Source organism: Melopsittacus undulatus, chromosome 4 (assembly GCF_012275295.1).
Source record: "Melopsittacus undulatus isolate bMelUnd1 chromosome 4, bMelUnd1.mat.Z, whole genome shotgun sequence".
Taxonomy (NCBI): Eukaryota; Metazoa; Chordata; class Aves; order Psittaciformes; family Psittaculidae; genus Melopsittacus; species Melopsittacus undulatus.
In genome coordinates this window covers 36,204,387-36,217,660 of record NC_047530.1, presented here as the reverse complement: position 1 = coordinate 36,217,660, position 13,274 = coordinate 36,204,387, and the positions used below count along the sequence as shown (strand labels likewise).

Sequence of the window (13,274 nt, the reverse complement as noted above, 5' to 3'; positions counted from 1 at the left end):
AAAGCTGGGAAGCTGTTTGGGCTGCTTTACAATAATAGTACAGCTAGACACTGCCTCTGTTTATTTGCAGATTTTTGGTATTGCCTTCACCATTGGCCAAGGGCAAATCATGGATCACTTTGGGACGAAGGCAGGAAACCTATTTCTCTGTGCCTTCCTGTTACTGGGAACCATTATGACAGGTAAAGTTTTCAGTGTTCCTCTGCTGTGACTCTTCCCCTTGGGCTTGGCATGTGAATTGAAGAGCTTTTGGATGTAGTGGTGCCTGCAGAACAGGGCAGGACCCACAGAGCAGTCCCATAACTGCTGTGCTCCTTTAAGCATCTGGTCTGTGCTACAAAGAAGATCCAAGGCTTCTTGCCCTGGCTGCTGGCTGGAGTCTCAAAGATGCACGTTCTACATGGTGTAGTAAAGAGTCTCTATCCTGTCTATTTCAGAAAAGCTCTCTGCCTCATCCAGGAGAATCACTTCCCTTGCTCATTGTAATATGTTCCTGTTTACTCTTTGGCCTGTGCTGCCCTTTTGAGTCCTGGAGAAATTGATGTGGGCTTTGCATGGTGACTTAACTGCCTTCACATCTCACTTCCTCCTTCTTTTTCAGCATTCATTAAGGCTGATCTCCGCAGACAGCAGGCCAATTTGGATAACGAACAGACAGTGAGTAAATCCTCCTTTGATCTCTGCTGTGCTCCTGCTATTTGCTAAGGACAATGCCTAACCTCTCTCCTTTCTAGGAATGAGGCTGGCCCTTTCCAAATTATGACTGCAGTTGTGATTCTTTTATCCCACCACTTCTTGCCTAGCCCATGGGGAAGCTCCTTGTTGGCATTTTAAGATAGGTGGTGTGATCCCAGCTCTGCCAGCTGCTGGGGCCTCTACTACAGAATCTGTAGGCTCTGGTCCCCAGAGAGTGTGCAGGGTTTCACACATCTTCGTGTCAGCTAGGATCAGATATAGGGCAGTGCTTGTTTAATTCTCTCCCCTGACAAAGCACTGAGCTTACCAGTGCTTTGCACTTGTTTAGAGCTGGGTAACTGTCATTCCAGGCCCCTGGGAAGGCAGGTTATTCCCCTTATTCCCTGTCCTCAGCTGACAGCTCTCTTAGAAGCTCTCCCTGCATGAAAAGGAAGTGGATTGGTGGTTGAGGTTCTCTTTCTTATTGCTCTGGGCTCCTCTTCTAGGACATTAGCAGAAACATCCACTCATCGTTCATGAAGCTATCAGCAACCATGACTAGCAAAGTGCATAAGCTCAGGTCTCTGCTGGCTCGAGTCAGCTCTTTTCAGAAGACAGTGCTGCCTTCCTCCAGCTAATCTAACCAGTCTGATCCAGAGAGAGACCAGAACATCTTGCTCTGCTCCGGCTGGCTGCTCAAGGAGGTGGATTTTCAATTACAAAATATATGCTTTTTATTTTTATTTTGGTTTTTATTTTTTCATTTATTTTTACTGAACTTTCTGAACACAAAGGCAGTAAGATAAGTGAAGAGAATTAATGTCACCTTGAGTAATTCTTGCAAATATAATTCTAGGCTAGGTGGGGTTGGAGTAATACTGTACAATTTATCTAGTTTGGATAAAGCAGCTCACCCCCTGCCCCACTGTCATAACTTAAGAAGAATTCCTGCTTTTTTTTTCCTGCTCTGAGGCTTGCAAGTTTGGGTGATTTTAGCAGTGGTAAGCATCACGGTCTATGGGACAACTAGAAGGCAACTGCTCTGCCAGAATTCTGGTATGAATGGGGCTGGAACACACTTAACTAAGCTGAGCCTGGGTAAAGACCAGTCTCTTTTAATGTATGCAAAACTGCTTGTATCCTGCAATTAATCTGCTGAAGTCAAAGACAAAAAATGAGTTGTAAGGCCAAACCATCCTCTGCAAGCTCTGAGGCAGCAGGGTTGTAATGAGAGGTGCTGGTGGCACTGTGAGTTAATTCATGCCATGTATGTGAAAGGCCCAGGAAATAGCAAGATCCGCTGGCATGATGCTTAGGAGTAGTAAGGCCTTTTCCCTTCATCAATCACTTCTCTTGCCGGATGAACTGTACACTTTTACTTAAGCCATTTTTAGTCTAAATCTTTTTGTATAAATACAATTGTAAAAGCTTGCTGCTGGAGAGTAGATGGCATTGAGACCAGAGCAAATGTGATACAGGTGTCATTTCTATAATACTAAAAGCTCCCAGAACTGACAGCTAAGAACTAGAGGGGGGTGTGAGAGGTAAGAGGTCTCGATCAGGCAAAAACTTCACTGGCAGCTCCTTCCCCCTGAGGACTTGTGCTTTGAGGGAGTTGTGACAGACACCCCACCACACTCCCAAATGTGGCCTCCACAAGGCTGAACTCACCTGGGTACTTCTCAAGCTTAACAACCCCATGTGCTCAACCAACTGAGGGTAGGCTAAACCTAGTGTTCTGCACTAACATGGATGCCTCAGTCAGGGGAGCAGCCAGTGGGGCTTGGGCATTTTGTTCTGCCTTTGTGGAGTGCTCTGGAGTCAGGTACTGGAACTTTTCTACATGAGATAGCTGCCTTACGCATGCTTTTACTTACACATGATTTTACTAGTTTCTTGCTTTGCCTGTTCTTTTTTTATCTCTCACTCCTCCCCCCCCCATTTCCCTCCCTACTTGCTTCCATCTTTTCTGGTATGGTGACTTGTGGGTGTTGTTACAGAGACTCCAAGGCAGCAATCAGATCATGGATTATGGGACTGTAGCTTGTAACCCTAACTCCATCAATTCCCATTCCTGCTCGCTAGCTCATACACAAAGGTAGGAGAATCACACTAATCCGCTTCTCTGAATGCTTATAGGTGTCACAGGCACCAAGCCAATGGCACTTCTGAGGTGACAGCAATGGCTGTAGAGTACTGAGAATCTTTCTGGCCTTCTCAGGTACCCATCTGAGAGGAAAGACAAGACGGCTTTCACCAGCAGAGTGGAGATCCCACCAGACTCATGTCAGATAGAGGCATAGAGATTCAGCTAAGTGTAGCAAGGCAAAGCCTGGTGCTGGAGCTGATGGAGACCTGAATTGTCAGTAAGTTAGTGGGGAGAGGAGGTACAGGGATTTGGAGAATCTTTTTTGACATTACTTCGACAGTCCAGATTCTTGGCTGGAAGTGATACCAGGAGCTCTGTAGAAGAGTTGGCTTGATCACAGCCAGGGTGCATGGCCAACTTCAAGGAAGAAGTTTAAAAACATCTAGCAATAACAGAGTCATTGGGTTGGTGCCTTTTGGTATAAGAATGAAAATTGTAAAGCTCTGTGCTTGCTGATGTGTGAATCTCAGTAACACTTGGCATTTTCTCAGCTGTTGCTCAGGGTATAATGCTTTATTACTCACTGTCCTCTGCTTTGCACTGACTGGCTGATCTACCAAATTAACCACGCTACCCTTTGCTTTTCAAGGTGTTCACTGAGTGTGTGTATCACTTACTGCCACAGTCAACAGGACTAACAGGCAAAAGCAGAGTGAGTCTGTTGGGAAGAATAGCCTTAATCCTGCTAAGATTACAGTGTGTGCCACAGGGAGTGGGTAGCTGCCACACTTTAATGTAAGCATGAGGAAGAGTCCCATGGACAGGGAAAGATTTGAGTCCAGGATGAATGCTTCTGAAGCTGTGCCTGTGCTGCAGTCTGAGGCAGTTTTATCAGGGTAGATCTTTGGTATTGATTTGTCTGAGACACTGACTAGGAATCAGCCTCTCAGCAGCCACCTGTCAGAGCTTTTGGCTGCTGTGTCCATGCTGTATGAAGTTTCCCTTTCTGCAGGACCTACTTGTGTTCACAAGCAGTTTGTCTTCTATCAGTGCCCTTATCTGCTTGCGGTTATAATTAAACAGATATTGCAATTAGTAGAACTTGTAGTGGAAACTAAATTAGCCAAATGATATTGTGGGCATCTTGTCCTCTAGTAGTAAAGCTGGAGTGTGGTTCCAGCAATCCTCCCACTTCAGTCTGCCTCAGTTCAGAGAGTGCCAGCAGGGTTAGCTTTCTGTGTCTCAGCACACTTGGATCAAATGCCTGTTTTACATTATAATGACTCTCTTTGTGGGTTGCCTTTGTTGTAAGTGCATCTGAAGCCATTCCGACATTGTGCCTCAAGGTTTCGTAGTAGGGGCAGTTGATTCAGCTGTATATGGCTTTCACTCATCTGCTCCTGGTTTCCAGCATCCATGCAAACCTTCCTGTGCTTTGCATTATGAAATAAGTATCTTTGCTGAGTTTCCATAGATTGTTTTGAGTTGGGAGTAATTGTTCAAGAAAAGCCTTAGGCAACATTTGTTTGAAATACTTTTAAGCTTGTGTGGGTTTTTAAGAAGGCAGCTGTCCTATAGAGTGCAGGATTCCAAAATGGCAGGACTGCATTTAAGTTCAAACCAGGCTTTGCTAGGCCTCTTTGAGACTTCCAAATTTGATTTATGTGTGTTCAAAGCACTTGAGACTACTTTGTGCTGGACTTACACAGTTTATCTTAGTGGTAGATGGAGTTTTTGGTGTGTGCATGTGTGCGTGTGTGAAGAACCTATTCTTGATAGCAGAGAGTATGCAGTAAATGGTTTCAGACTTTGTCCTGGTTTCTTAATTGTAATGAAATTAAAATATTTTGTCTGGGGTGTGAATGCTGCCAGCAGGGCTGAGCACTGATGAGTGGATGGTTTTGGATGACCAGTGACTTGCTTCAGGTGTACAGCCACAGCAAGGGATTTGTTCAATACAGGATGGAATTTCTGCTGTGCCTTCAAACCATGTCCTGGATAAGTCAGGACTCGATTAGGCCCAAGTACCTTATTAGGTACCTTATCAGGCCCAAGTACCTTAGATCCACTGGATCTCAGTCTAGTACCAAAAAACATGTTGCTTTTTTCTTCCAAGGCCAGTGTGATTTAGACCAGCTTAGGGCTTTAGGTCAAGCATCCACCCTCAGTAGCTTACTGGAGTTCCTTGCTTACTAGTGCAATACTGCCAAGAGTTTTGCGCAGTAGGCATCCTCTGCTCCCCAGACTTGCCTGCTCCCTTTCTGTGCTTACTGTGTAGCAAGCAGCCTTCTCCTTCTGTCACAAAGCCATGATCAGGCCGTTCGCATACCCTTTTCCAGCAATGTGAGGGCAGCCTTCCTTTCCGGAGGTGGTGGAGCCCTGAGGGAGGCTGCTCTCCTAAAACCTCTCTTCCTGTAGCTCCTCAGCAGGTGAGTAGTATTCAAACCCCAGAGGTGTTTGGAGAGCCTGTTCAGAGTTCTTCCATGATGCATTCTGTTGGGGTTTCCCAAGCCTAAATGCAGCTTTCCCCTTACTCCTACCTCTGGCGCTACTTCATGCACGCCATTACCCCTCCTGCTGGTATGAGTTCCCTCTATGCACTTCCTGGCTTTTGCTTCCAGGCACCTCTTTGAAACTTTCCTGATCTCAGTCCTCTGCTTCGGGATATTGCTGCTGACCTCTGTAAAATCTTTTTACCTGCAGTTGTGTAAGAGGCTACTCAAAATTAAACTGTTTACTATCTCTTGCTTCCATGCTCCCTGGACTTCTCTTGAACTGCACTGGGGATGTGAACCTCTTTCCTATATACCCCTGACTCCTGCCTCAGATGTCAGTCTTGCCCCACAGTGAGTTAACTTAGAGCCCAGGTCATGGGATATGCCATATTTACCCTTGCAAGTCTGCATGCTGTCTTCTGAATCAGTGACAAGCGGGGTGTCTCGTTGTAAGCAGAAATCTGATGGAGAAAGAAATCTCAGGTTTAATCCTAACACAGCCCAGAAGGGCTCAGTAGGAGAGCTCATCGAGCTCCAGCCAGGAACACCGAACTGGAGTTGTAAAAGTTTGGCTGTTTCATGCAGCCCAGGACAGGGTGGTACTTGGGCAGCAGTTTTGGTTGTCCTTGCTCCTCCTCTAGGAAATTACAGCTCCCTCTATCTTAAGGGAAGAAAATTTAGGAGGGTTCAAGTAATCAGGCTAGTTCTTCTCTAGTATTTATGCAGGAAAACCCCCAAACTTGTGGATGTTTGGCTCTTACTTCCTTTGGCTCTTTAAGATATAAGTAATGAACTTTGAAGGCCTTATCTGCACCACTCCGGAATTATTCCAGCCATAAATCCAAGCTGAGGACAGGAAAGAGGTGGGGCAGAGGGTGGCAGCCCTGCATGAGGGGTGGGGATGAAAAGATCTGAAAATGAGCAGAACCAGCAATCTGTCTGGGAGTTAGAGACCTTCAGGCAAGCCAGAGTAAGGTCAGAGTAGAGCTAGTTGCTGTGATGAGCCTCCTGAGGGAGCATGGGATGCAGATTCTCTGTGGTGCTTCCACAGATACTGTGTTGCCCCATGACATGAAGGCATTCCCAGTTCCTTCCCTTGCCCAGGGAACTGGCCCTGAAACTTCGAGGCTGATCTTGTGTCACAGTGAAATACATTCAGTGAGCTTGCTGTGCGGCTGACCCCTGAGCCTGTACTGCTTCTGTGAGTTGACTGTGGTCTGAGGAGTGCACCAAGTAGCTTAAGGGAAGTGGGACCCTTGCTCTGCCCTGCTGCCCCAGTGCTCCATGTCTGGGCGATAGAAAGGTCTGGAGAAGGGAACCAGGTGCACTCTCAGGATGGTGATTTTTGGTTGAGGATTTCTGCACATGAGCAGGGAGTTGCAAATTAGCCAACTTCTGGCCAGCCAGTCTCTCTGATGCGTGGGTCTGGCCAGCCAGGATCCTAACCATGTTGTTTCAATCTGTTTGACTTGCAGAAAGTGATGCCAGAAGCCTGCAACGATCCCATAGTCCTTGAGGAATCAAAGCTGTGAATGGAGGGGTGGCTCCATTCAGGGGAATGCAGTCCCCTTCATTCCTGTCTTTGCTACCAAACCCATCTTCCTGTTACATGCACACCATGGGAGGGGCGGTGGGGGAGTGGGGAGAACCCTAAGGATAGGAGCCCAGTGAAGAGTGTGAAAGAGCAAAACAATAAGGTAGTTGCTCTCTTCAGTTACATGTCTGCATGCTGCTCTTCTGGAGGCTTTTCTGCTTGGGAAGAAAAGTTGGGAAAATCCACTGTTTCCCCCCCTACCCCAACGTTTATGCTTGAAAAAGCACAGAGCTGAGAACAGGTCCAGGCTATCCCTGGAGAACATGAAGGTGGCACCCTGGGTATGTCTGTCTCTCCTCTCACAGGCAAGCTGTGACATGAAGTGCAGAAGCTCGACCATGCTTGCTCTGTGAGCAGCCCTAGAAAAGCTTTCAGCTGTCTCTCAGGATGAGGGATTGCTCTGCTTTGGTACCTGTGATGCTCTGTGTTGCACAGGTGATGGTAGAGGCCTCAGCACATCACCAGCAAGTGCTGGCTCTGGTTTTCTGTGGCTGTCCCAGATTAAATACTCTCGTGGATAAACCTCTGCTTGGAATTCACTGAGGTTGCCCCGATGTTCCCATTACGTTAGGAATAATTGAGAGACACCAGTCCTCCTACCTCAAGGCAAGGACTAGTTCTGCAGCTTATGTTGAAGCTGTAGCCTAAGCCTAGTTCATCACTACACTAGCCACAGGAATGAGTCAAACCACAAGCTCCCTGGGCTGAGGACTGTGTCTTCCTCCTTAATGATAAAGTGCCTTTTGCATGTTTCAGTGCTACATACAAACTTTCATGAAGTGTTATATTGAGATAACCAGCCAAGGCTGAGTATGATTGGTTCTCCTCCCCCTCTACTCTGCCTTGGTGAGGCCATATCTGGAATATTGCATCCAGTTCTGGGCCCCTCAGTTCAAGGACAGGGAATTGCTTGAAAGAGTCCAGCGCAGAGCCACAAAGATGGTTAAGGTAGTGGAACACCTCCCTTATGAGGAGAGGCTGAGGGAGCTGGGTCTGTTTAGCTTGGAGGAGAAAGAGGGGTGACCTCATCAGTGTTTACAAATATGTAAAGGGTGGGTGTCAGGATGATGGAGCTAGGCTTTTTTTAGTGATATCCAGTGACAGGACAAGGGGCAATGGGTGTAAACTGGAGCATAGGAGGTTCCACGTTAACATCAGGAAGAACTTCTTTACTGTAAGAGTGACAGAGCACTGGAACAGGTTGCCCAGGGGGGTTGTGGAGTCTCCTACATTGGAGATATTCAAGGCCCGCCTGGACAAGTTCCTGTGTGATGTACTCTAGGTTACCCTGCTCTTGCAGGGGGGTTGGACTGGATGATCTTTTGAGGTCCCTTCCAACCCTTGGGATTCTGTGATTCTGTGATTGGAATCCAGATCTGCTCCAGTGTGGAAGCTTCCCACTTTGTAATAGAGAACAGGAGAAGCCCTCTTACCAGCATTTGTGTCTCATAGGCACTGCCACTTTGTACGCTGCTGTTTCTCTTAACACAACTATAGATCCTCCTTCTTTTCTAGCATCCCTCCACTGGTGGAGACATCAAGTGTCCTTATACTCCTTAAATCAAAAGCCACAACCAGGTGGAATGGATAAAAATAGTCCTCTCTGACATATAATTTTTGACAAAACTTTTGTGTGTGGGTGTGAAACTGCAGTTTCTGACATGTTAAAAGATTCAATTCCTATCTCATAGCTTGGGATTGAGGGTGAGGGTCTAAAATGGCTTTTCAACAGAAGTGTTTATATATATATATATATAAAATAAAAACATTCAAAGTGTACAATGAAATCTGACACATTCATATTAAATGGCTGAAACAGCCTACATCTGGCTCTTTTAATAGCCTGAAATGTTCTGCAGAATAGAAAAGAATTTTTCTGCCCAATGCTACTGTTGTGGTCTTTTCCTCTCTTCTGTGTTTTTCTTTTTCTTCTGCACATGCACTGTCTGCCCAGCTAGGAGATCCTGCTGCTTCCTTCCTGCCTTCTGTGTACTGCCCATCTGCTTTGGGCATTATTTCACCTAGGTCTAAGCAACCTGATCCTGCTTTCTCTGTCTTACGGAGTTCTAACTCACAGCAAAAGTAGCTCAGATGCATGCAGTTTGCTGTCACCAGTATGCTGCAGAAGTAAGAGCTGGAGCAATTCTCTTTGTGTGTGTTTGTGTATGATGTGAGCAGTCAGACCTGAAACTTTGTGGGAAGGAGTCAGGGAAAGGGTTTACTGCAAAGATTGTTTATCCTGCAGCGTACAGCAGAATCTGCTGTTTGCTCTGACATTGTACATCCTCTACCTGCTGCTGTGTAGCAGAAAGACAGACATAGCACCTTGTAGTTTTTTGCCATTTATTAGAAATGGCCCCTGAAGAACACACACATGCAAGTTACACAGTAGTGCCAGGGGCAGTACGTGTTCTCTCTCTGGTCTGAAGAGTTCAGTTGATCCTGGGTACACCTCCGCTGCACACTGGGAGAGAAGTCCTTAATGCACTAGGCATGCCTGAGACACTGCCTGCTCTCCAGGGAGGCAGTCACTAACTGGCCCCTGCAAGCTTTAACACAAACTCCTCTGGGACTTGGTCTTTGACATCAGTGAGTTGAAATGCTCCCCAGACAAGAAAGAAACTTAGTAATGGTAAGACATTGACAGTCCAACACTGATCCAGTAGTGGGCCTAGTGTCCTAGAGTTTTAGTGGAAATTTGGCAGTGAAGATAGGAGACAACGCTGACCTACAGCCGGCCCTCAGCTTCAGTTTTTCTTCTTGTTCTGTGACAGTGCTTCTACCTCCAGGTACTGCAGCCCAATCAACATCCCCAGAATAGAGAAACCTGTGACAGAGATACAGGATGAGTTTGCATGAATTTGTCCAGGGGATGAGGTATTTCCTTCCACCACTGCCTCCTTGATCTTATGTCATAAGCCCATAGAGACTTTTTTTTATGGGGTGGGTCACAGCTCCAAGGAGAGTTTGTGGGGAGAGCATGCAAAGCTCTACTTACTTGCTACCATGAGTGGTGCCATAATTCCAATTGTCAAGGCTGCAGTATGGTAAATGAAGACCTCAGAGAGGAAGTGAACAAGGGCCAAAAAGAAGGTGAAGAGTGTGATGTAATAGAGGCTGTTGGAGAGCAGAAAGAAGTAAGTTATCATGTAGCCTATAGTATGAACATGAGCATGGCTGAGTGGAAAAAAGGCATACCTGCATGCTTCCCCATCTGTCCTTACTGTGGTAGCACAGGGGGCACTTAGGATCCCTTGCCTAGTGAGGTGCAAAAGCTGCCTGAGCAACAACTGAGAGAACAAGGCAGTGTGTTCATTGAAATCGGTGTAGTGCATTGAAAAATCACAGGCGTTATCTGGCTTGAAGGCAAGAGAAGAGGGAAGGGCAAGGATAGGGGCACTGGTGGAGTGAGAAGCATGTGTGCACACAAAAACAAGGTGAGAACTGGATGAACTGAGAACTAGGGTGGCAGGACTGGGCTGACTCCAGGCTGCATCACCCAACACAACTTCCCACTTATGCTCTGCTACCCTCTAGGGGCCACAGCTGTTAAAGGGAACAGGTCCAAAAGACGCAAAGTAAAAAATCTTAAACTGGCTCACTGGGAATTGGCATTGTCACCACCCCCTACAAACAGATAATTGAATCCCTCTACCTCCCTACCACAGACAAGCCTAGGCAACCCAAGGACATGCTGCCAGGTTAACAGTTACTTCTGCTGCAGTGTTGGAGGAGGCAGTGACAGAAGAGTGAATTTAAGCACCCTCCAACTCAGGCTTTGTCTAGCACAGACCTGCTTGGAAACTCCTCTCAGAAATACCTGTTACCACACAGAGAAATGGCCTTCCTCCCACCACAGCATCAGCCTGCGCCTCAGGCCTTGTCCTTAGCCCCCAGTAAGAGCACATGGAAGAAGGTGGTGGGTTAAGACTTCTTCAAGGGACATCTCAACCTGCCACAGTCTTTAGCTGGGCTGTCACAGAAGAAGCACTATTAGTCAGACCACAGCATTAGCAATTGCTTAATGTCAGCACGGCAGCAATGTCATCAGAAGACACTTTCCAAGCTAGAGCTCAGAAAATTTTGACCTAAGTCCTCAGATCTACCAATTTCTGCCTGAGCTAAAGAAACAACTCAAATGGGCAGGCTCTCCCCGCAGAGGCAGAAGGGAGCACCAGTTAACGCACAAATCCCACACTGCTATTTAGGCTTTTTTGCGAGAATGCTTTCAACCCTATAGAAAGATGAGGCACAGCTTCTGATCCCAATCTCCTCTGCTCCTCCCTGTGAGGTACTGCTGAGGCCGTGACTAGCAAACAAACCCAAGGATTTCCTGGTGCTCCTTTACTCCATTACGTACGTCCTATTGCGGATGTCGATGGCACATAGACAGCGGATCACCGATGACAGCAGGGTCCAGACGCCGAAAATCCGAGCCTGGAGCCCGTTCACTGCGTGAAGAGGGGAGAGCACATGGAAACCACGCACAGCCCCGCCCGCCGTCCCCACCCCCGCCGAGGAGCAGGCCGCTCCCGGGCCCGACGGCAACTCCGCGCGGCTCTTACCGAGCCCGGGGCTGGAGGTGTACAGCTTCTCCGAGAGGAAGCTGTGGTCGCGGAAGCTCTGCAGCGTGTTCCCGGCGGCGATGACCGACACCATCACGAGCCAGCTGCGCAGCACATTCAAGAACCGACTCATTCTCCCCGCCGGCACTATCCCTGCCCGCAAGAACCAGATCACCCGCTACCGGAGCCCCGCCCCCTCCCGTAGCGCACGCCGCCATCCAGCACTCCCATTGGCAGAGGGCGCGCCACTCCACCCGCGCACCACGCTGACGAGAGGGCTTCCACCGCCAATCGAATTGCTCAGCGTCCGGGAGGCGGGCCCCCCATGGCCCCTCCCACCACGAGGGAAGAGGCGGTACTGCGGCAGTAGGCGGAGACGAGGCTGGGTTTCCGGCAGGACCGTTGTGTCGGTCCGTGGTCAGCGCATGCGCAGTGGAGAAGAGGCGGGGTCAGCCAGTGGGTTGTTGTAGTAACGGGGAAGCGGAGGGAGGGGCTGTGGCCACTGGGTCGCTGTGTCCGGTTGCCCGGCCCGGCGCGCCCCGCCCCGGTCAATGGGGGCACAGGTATGGGTGAGCTGAGGGAATTGCTGTCTTAGGGTGACGGGCCGTTGGCACCGAAGCAGGTAGTCGTGGCCCCTTCCGCACTCTCCGCGGTTCGTGTTTCTCCTGGGGCCGCCGTAGGTCACCGGGCCTGCCCTCCGCGTTGTAGGCCGGGCCCCAGTCTCCCCTCCGGAAGCGGCCAGGCCGCAGAGCTGTTCCCGTGCTGGTGAAGGCGCTGGCCCTGGGCGTTTCCTCGGCGCCAGGGAAGAGCGGGCGTTTCCCGCTAGGCTGGGCGGGCTCGGCTAGTCTGGTGCGGCTCTATGGCCGCGGGCAGGGCAGGGCAGGGACTTGCCTCCGCGGTAAGCGTCTGAATGACTCTTACGGGCAGGTGGGGAAAAATCTGTGGGAAGGTGATGCTTCTTCCTACACTCGTCTGCCTAGGAGGTGATTTACTGCCTGTAACAAGCTTGGTGATAGTTCTGGGAGAAATATGTATTGACAGGAGGTGGGAGTTAAGTTACCTTATTTGTCTTGCTGTCCTGTTCAGCTGTGCATTCATGCTTTTAATCCTTACTGCGGGCAACTGCTCCTGCAAAATCCCTTGAAAGGAAGGAGTCTCGGAGGCTACCGGGACTGGGCTGTATGAAAACTCGCAGAGGAAATGCCAGCTGGGATTGCTCGAGGTCTGGAGGAAACCGGCTCGTCCTTACAGCAGGAGGAGGAGGAAGAAGAAGATGTCATTGATGAGTTAGAGTAAGGAAAACAGCTGCTTAATTATTTCTATCTCCCTGTGCTTCCTGCAGGATTTGTACTAATCTGAAAAAAACAGTTACATTTCTTACCCTCCTCCTATTTATAAAGCAAAAGATAGGTAGTTTGGGCCTGAAGTCTGTGTGCAGGCTACCTACATTTGTAGCCTAAAGGACCTCCATATTAATCTGTTCATCAGGGTTAGAGGAGCAGCTCTTCCTTGGCTAAAGTCTTGTAGTTTCATTGATGTCATCTTGTTGTGTTCTGAGGCTGGAAACTTTCTTGATGGTGTTTAAGAAAATGAAGGAAATAAATTAGCTCTTTTTTTCCCTTTGTTTTAGTTTTTACTTACTACAGTAGACTGATATGCAATGTTTTGTGTCCTTTTTTTAAAAACTGTCTCACTTAAAAAATCAACTCCTATAGTTATTACTACTTACTGGTGTGTGTTTGTTCCTTAGTTTAGTAATTTCTTCTATCTTTACTTATTCTTTTCCAGAGTGGAATTTCTTTTCTCTTTCAGCTGGAATTACTTTCAAATGTCCTGTCTGCTTTCTTTTGGATGCA

The 13,274-nt window shown here is 48.1% G+C and overlaps 3 protein-coding genes across 14 annotated transcripts in view; 2 read left to right on the top strand and 1 right to left on the bottom strand.

Annotated features, from left to right (window-relative positions):
- FLVCR2 (FLVCR choline and putative heme transporter 2) overlaps nt 1-7,792 on the top strand; it is a 37,780-nt gene extending 29,988 nt beyond the window's left edge. The window contains exons 8-11 of one of the 5 annotated variants that reach the window (XM_031048789.2): nt 71-182; nt 602-657; nt 2,676-2,773; nt 6,735-6,810. In XM_031048789.2, the coding sequence (XP_030904649.1) occupies nt 71-182; nt 602-657; nt 2,676-2,773; nt 6,735-6,741 (273 nt within the window). In that variant the 3' untranslated portion in view covers nt 6,742-6,810. Of the gene's footprint in view, nt 1-70; nt 183-601; nt 658-1,181; nt 1,377-2,675; nt 2,774-2,896; nt 3,920-6,734 lie in introns of those variants that run through there. The other 4 variants (XM_031048787.2, XM_031048786.2, XM_031048790.2 and 1 more) reach the window with 4 other exon arrangements.
- Nucleotides 7,793-9,182: 1,390 nt separating this feature from the next.
- Nucleotides 9,183-11,626, bottom strand: ERG28 (ergosterol biosynthesis 28 homolog). 2 transcript variants are annotated; one of them, XM_005148891.2, is made up of 4 exons: nt 11,419-11,617; nt 11,214-11,304; nt 9,852-9,970; nt 9,183-9,680 (listed from the first exon to the last, which is right to left on the bottom strand). In XM_005148891.2, the coding sequence occupies exons 1-4, from the start codon at nt 11,549-11,551 to the stop codon at nt 9,601-9,603; spliced, it is 423 nt and encodes a 140-aa protein (XP_005148948.1). In that variant the 5' UTR covers nt 11,552-11,617; the 3' UTR covers nt 9,183-9,600. The 2 variants fall into 2 exon arrangements, with proteins under 2 accessions (XP_005148948.1, XP_030904710.1); XM_031048850.1 differs by lacking the exon at nt 9,852-9,970 and having other exon boundaries at nt 11,419-11,626.
- Nucleotides 11,627-11,893: 267 nt separating this feature from the next.
- TTLL5 (tubulin tyrosine ligase like 5) overlaps nt 11,894-13,274 on the top strand; it is a 138,441-nt gene continuing 137,060 nt past the window's right edge. For 2 of the 7 annotated variants that reach the window (XR_004080548.2, XR_004080547.2), the window contains exon 1: nt 12,144-12,710. Coding sequence is in view for 5 of the 7 variants with exons in the window: in XM_031048734.2 (XP_030904594.1) it covers nt 12,619-12,710 (92 nt within the window). In the remaining 2 variants the exon portion in view is untranslated. The other 5 variants (XM_031048734.2, XM_031048735.2, XM_031048737.2 and 2 more) reach the window with 5 other exon arrangements.

Excerpts from the sequence above, each read along its gene's own strand:
- ERG28 (XM_005148891.2), bottom strand. The coding sequence starts at position 11,551 with ATGAGTCGGTTCTTGAATGTGCTGCGCAGCTGGCTCGTGATGGTGTCG. Across the intron at positions 9,971-11,213 it reads ATCGACATCCGCAATAGGAC|CCTCTATTACATCACACTCT; the intron begins GTACGTAATGGA and ends GCTCTCCAACAG. Across the intron at positions 9,681-9,851 it reads GGCACCACTCATGGTAGCAA|GTTTCTCTATTCTGGGGATG; the intron begins GTAAGTAGAGCT and ends TCTCTGTCACAG.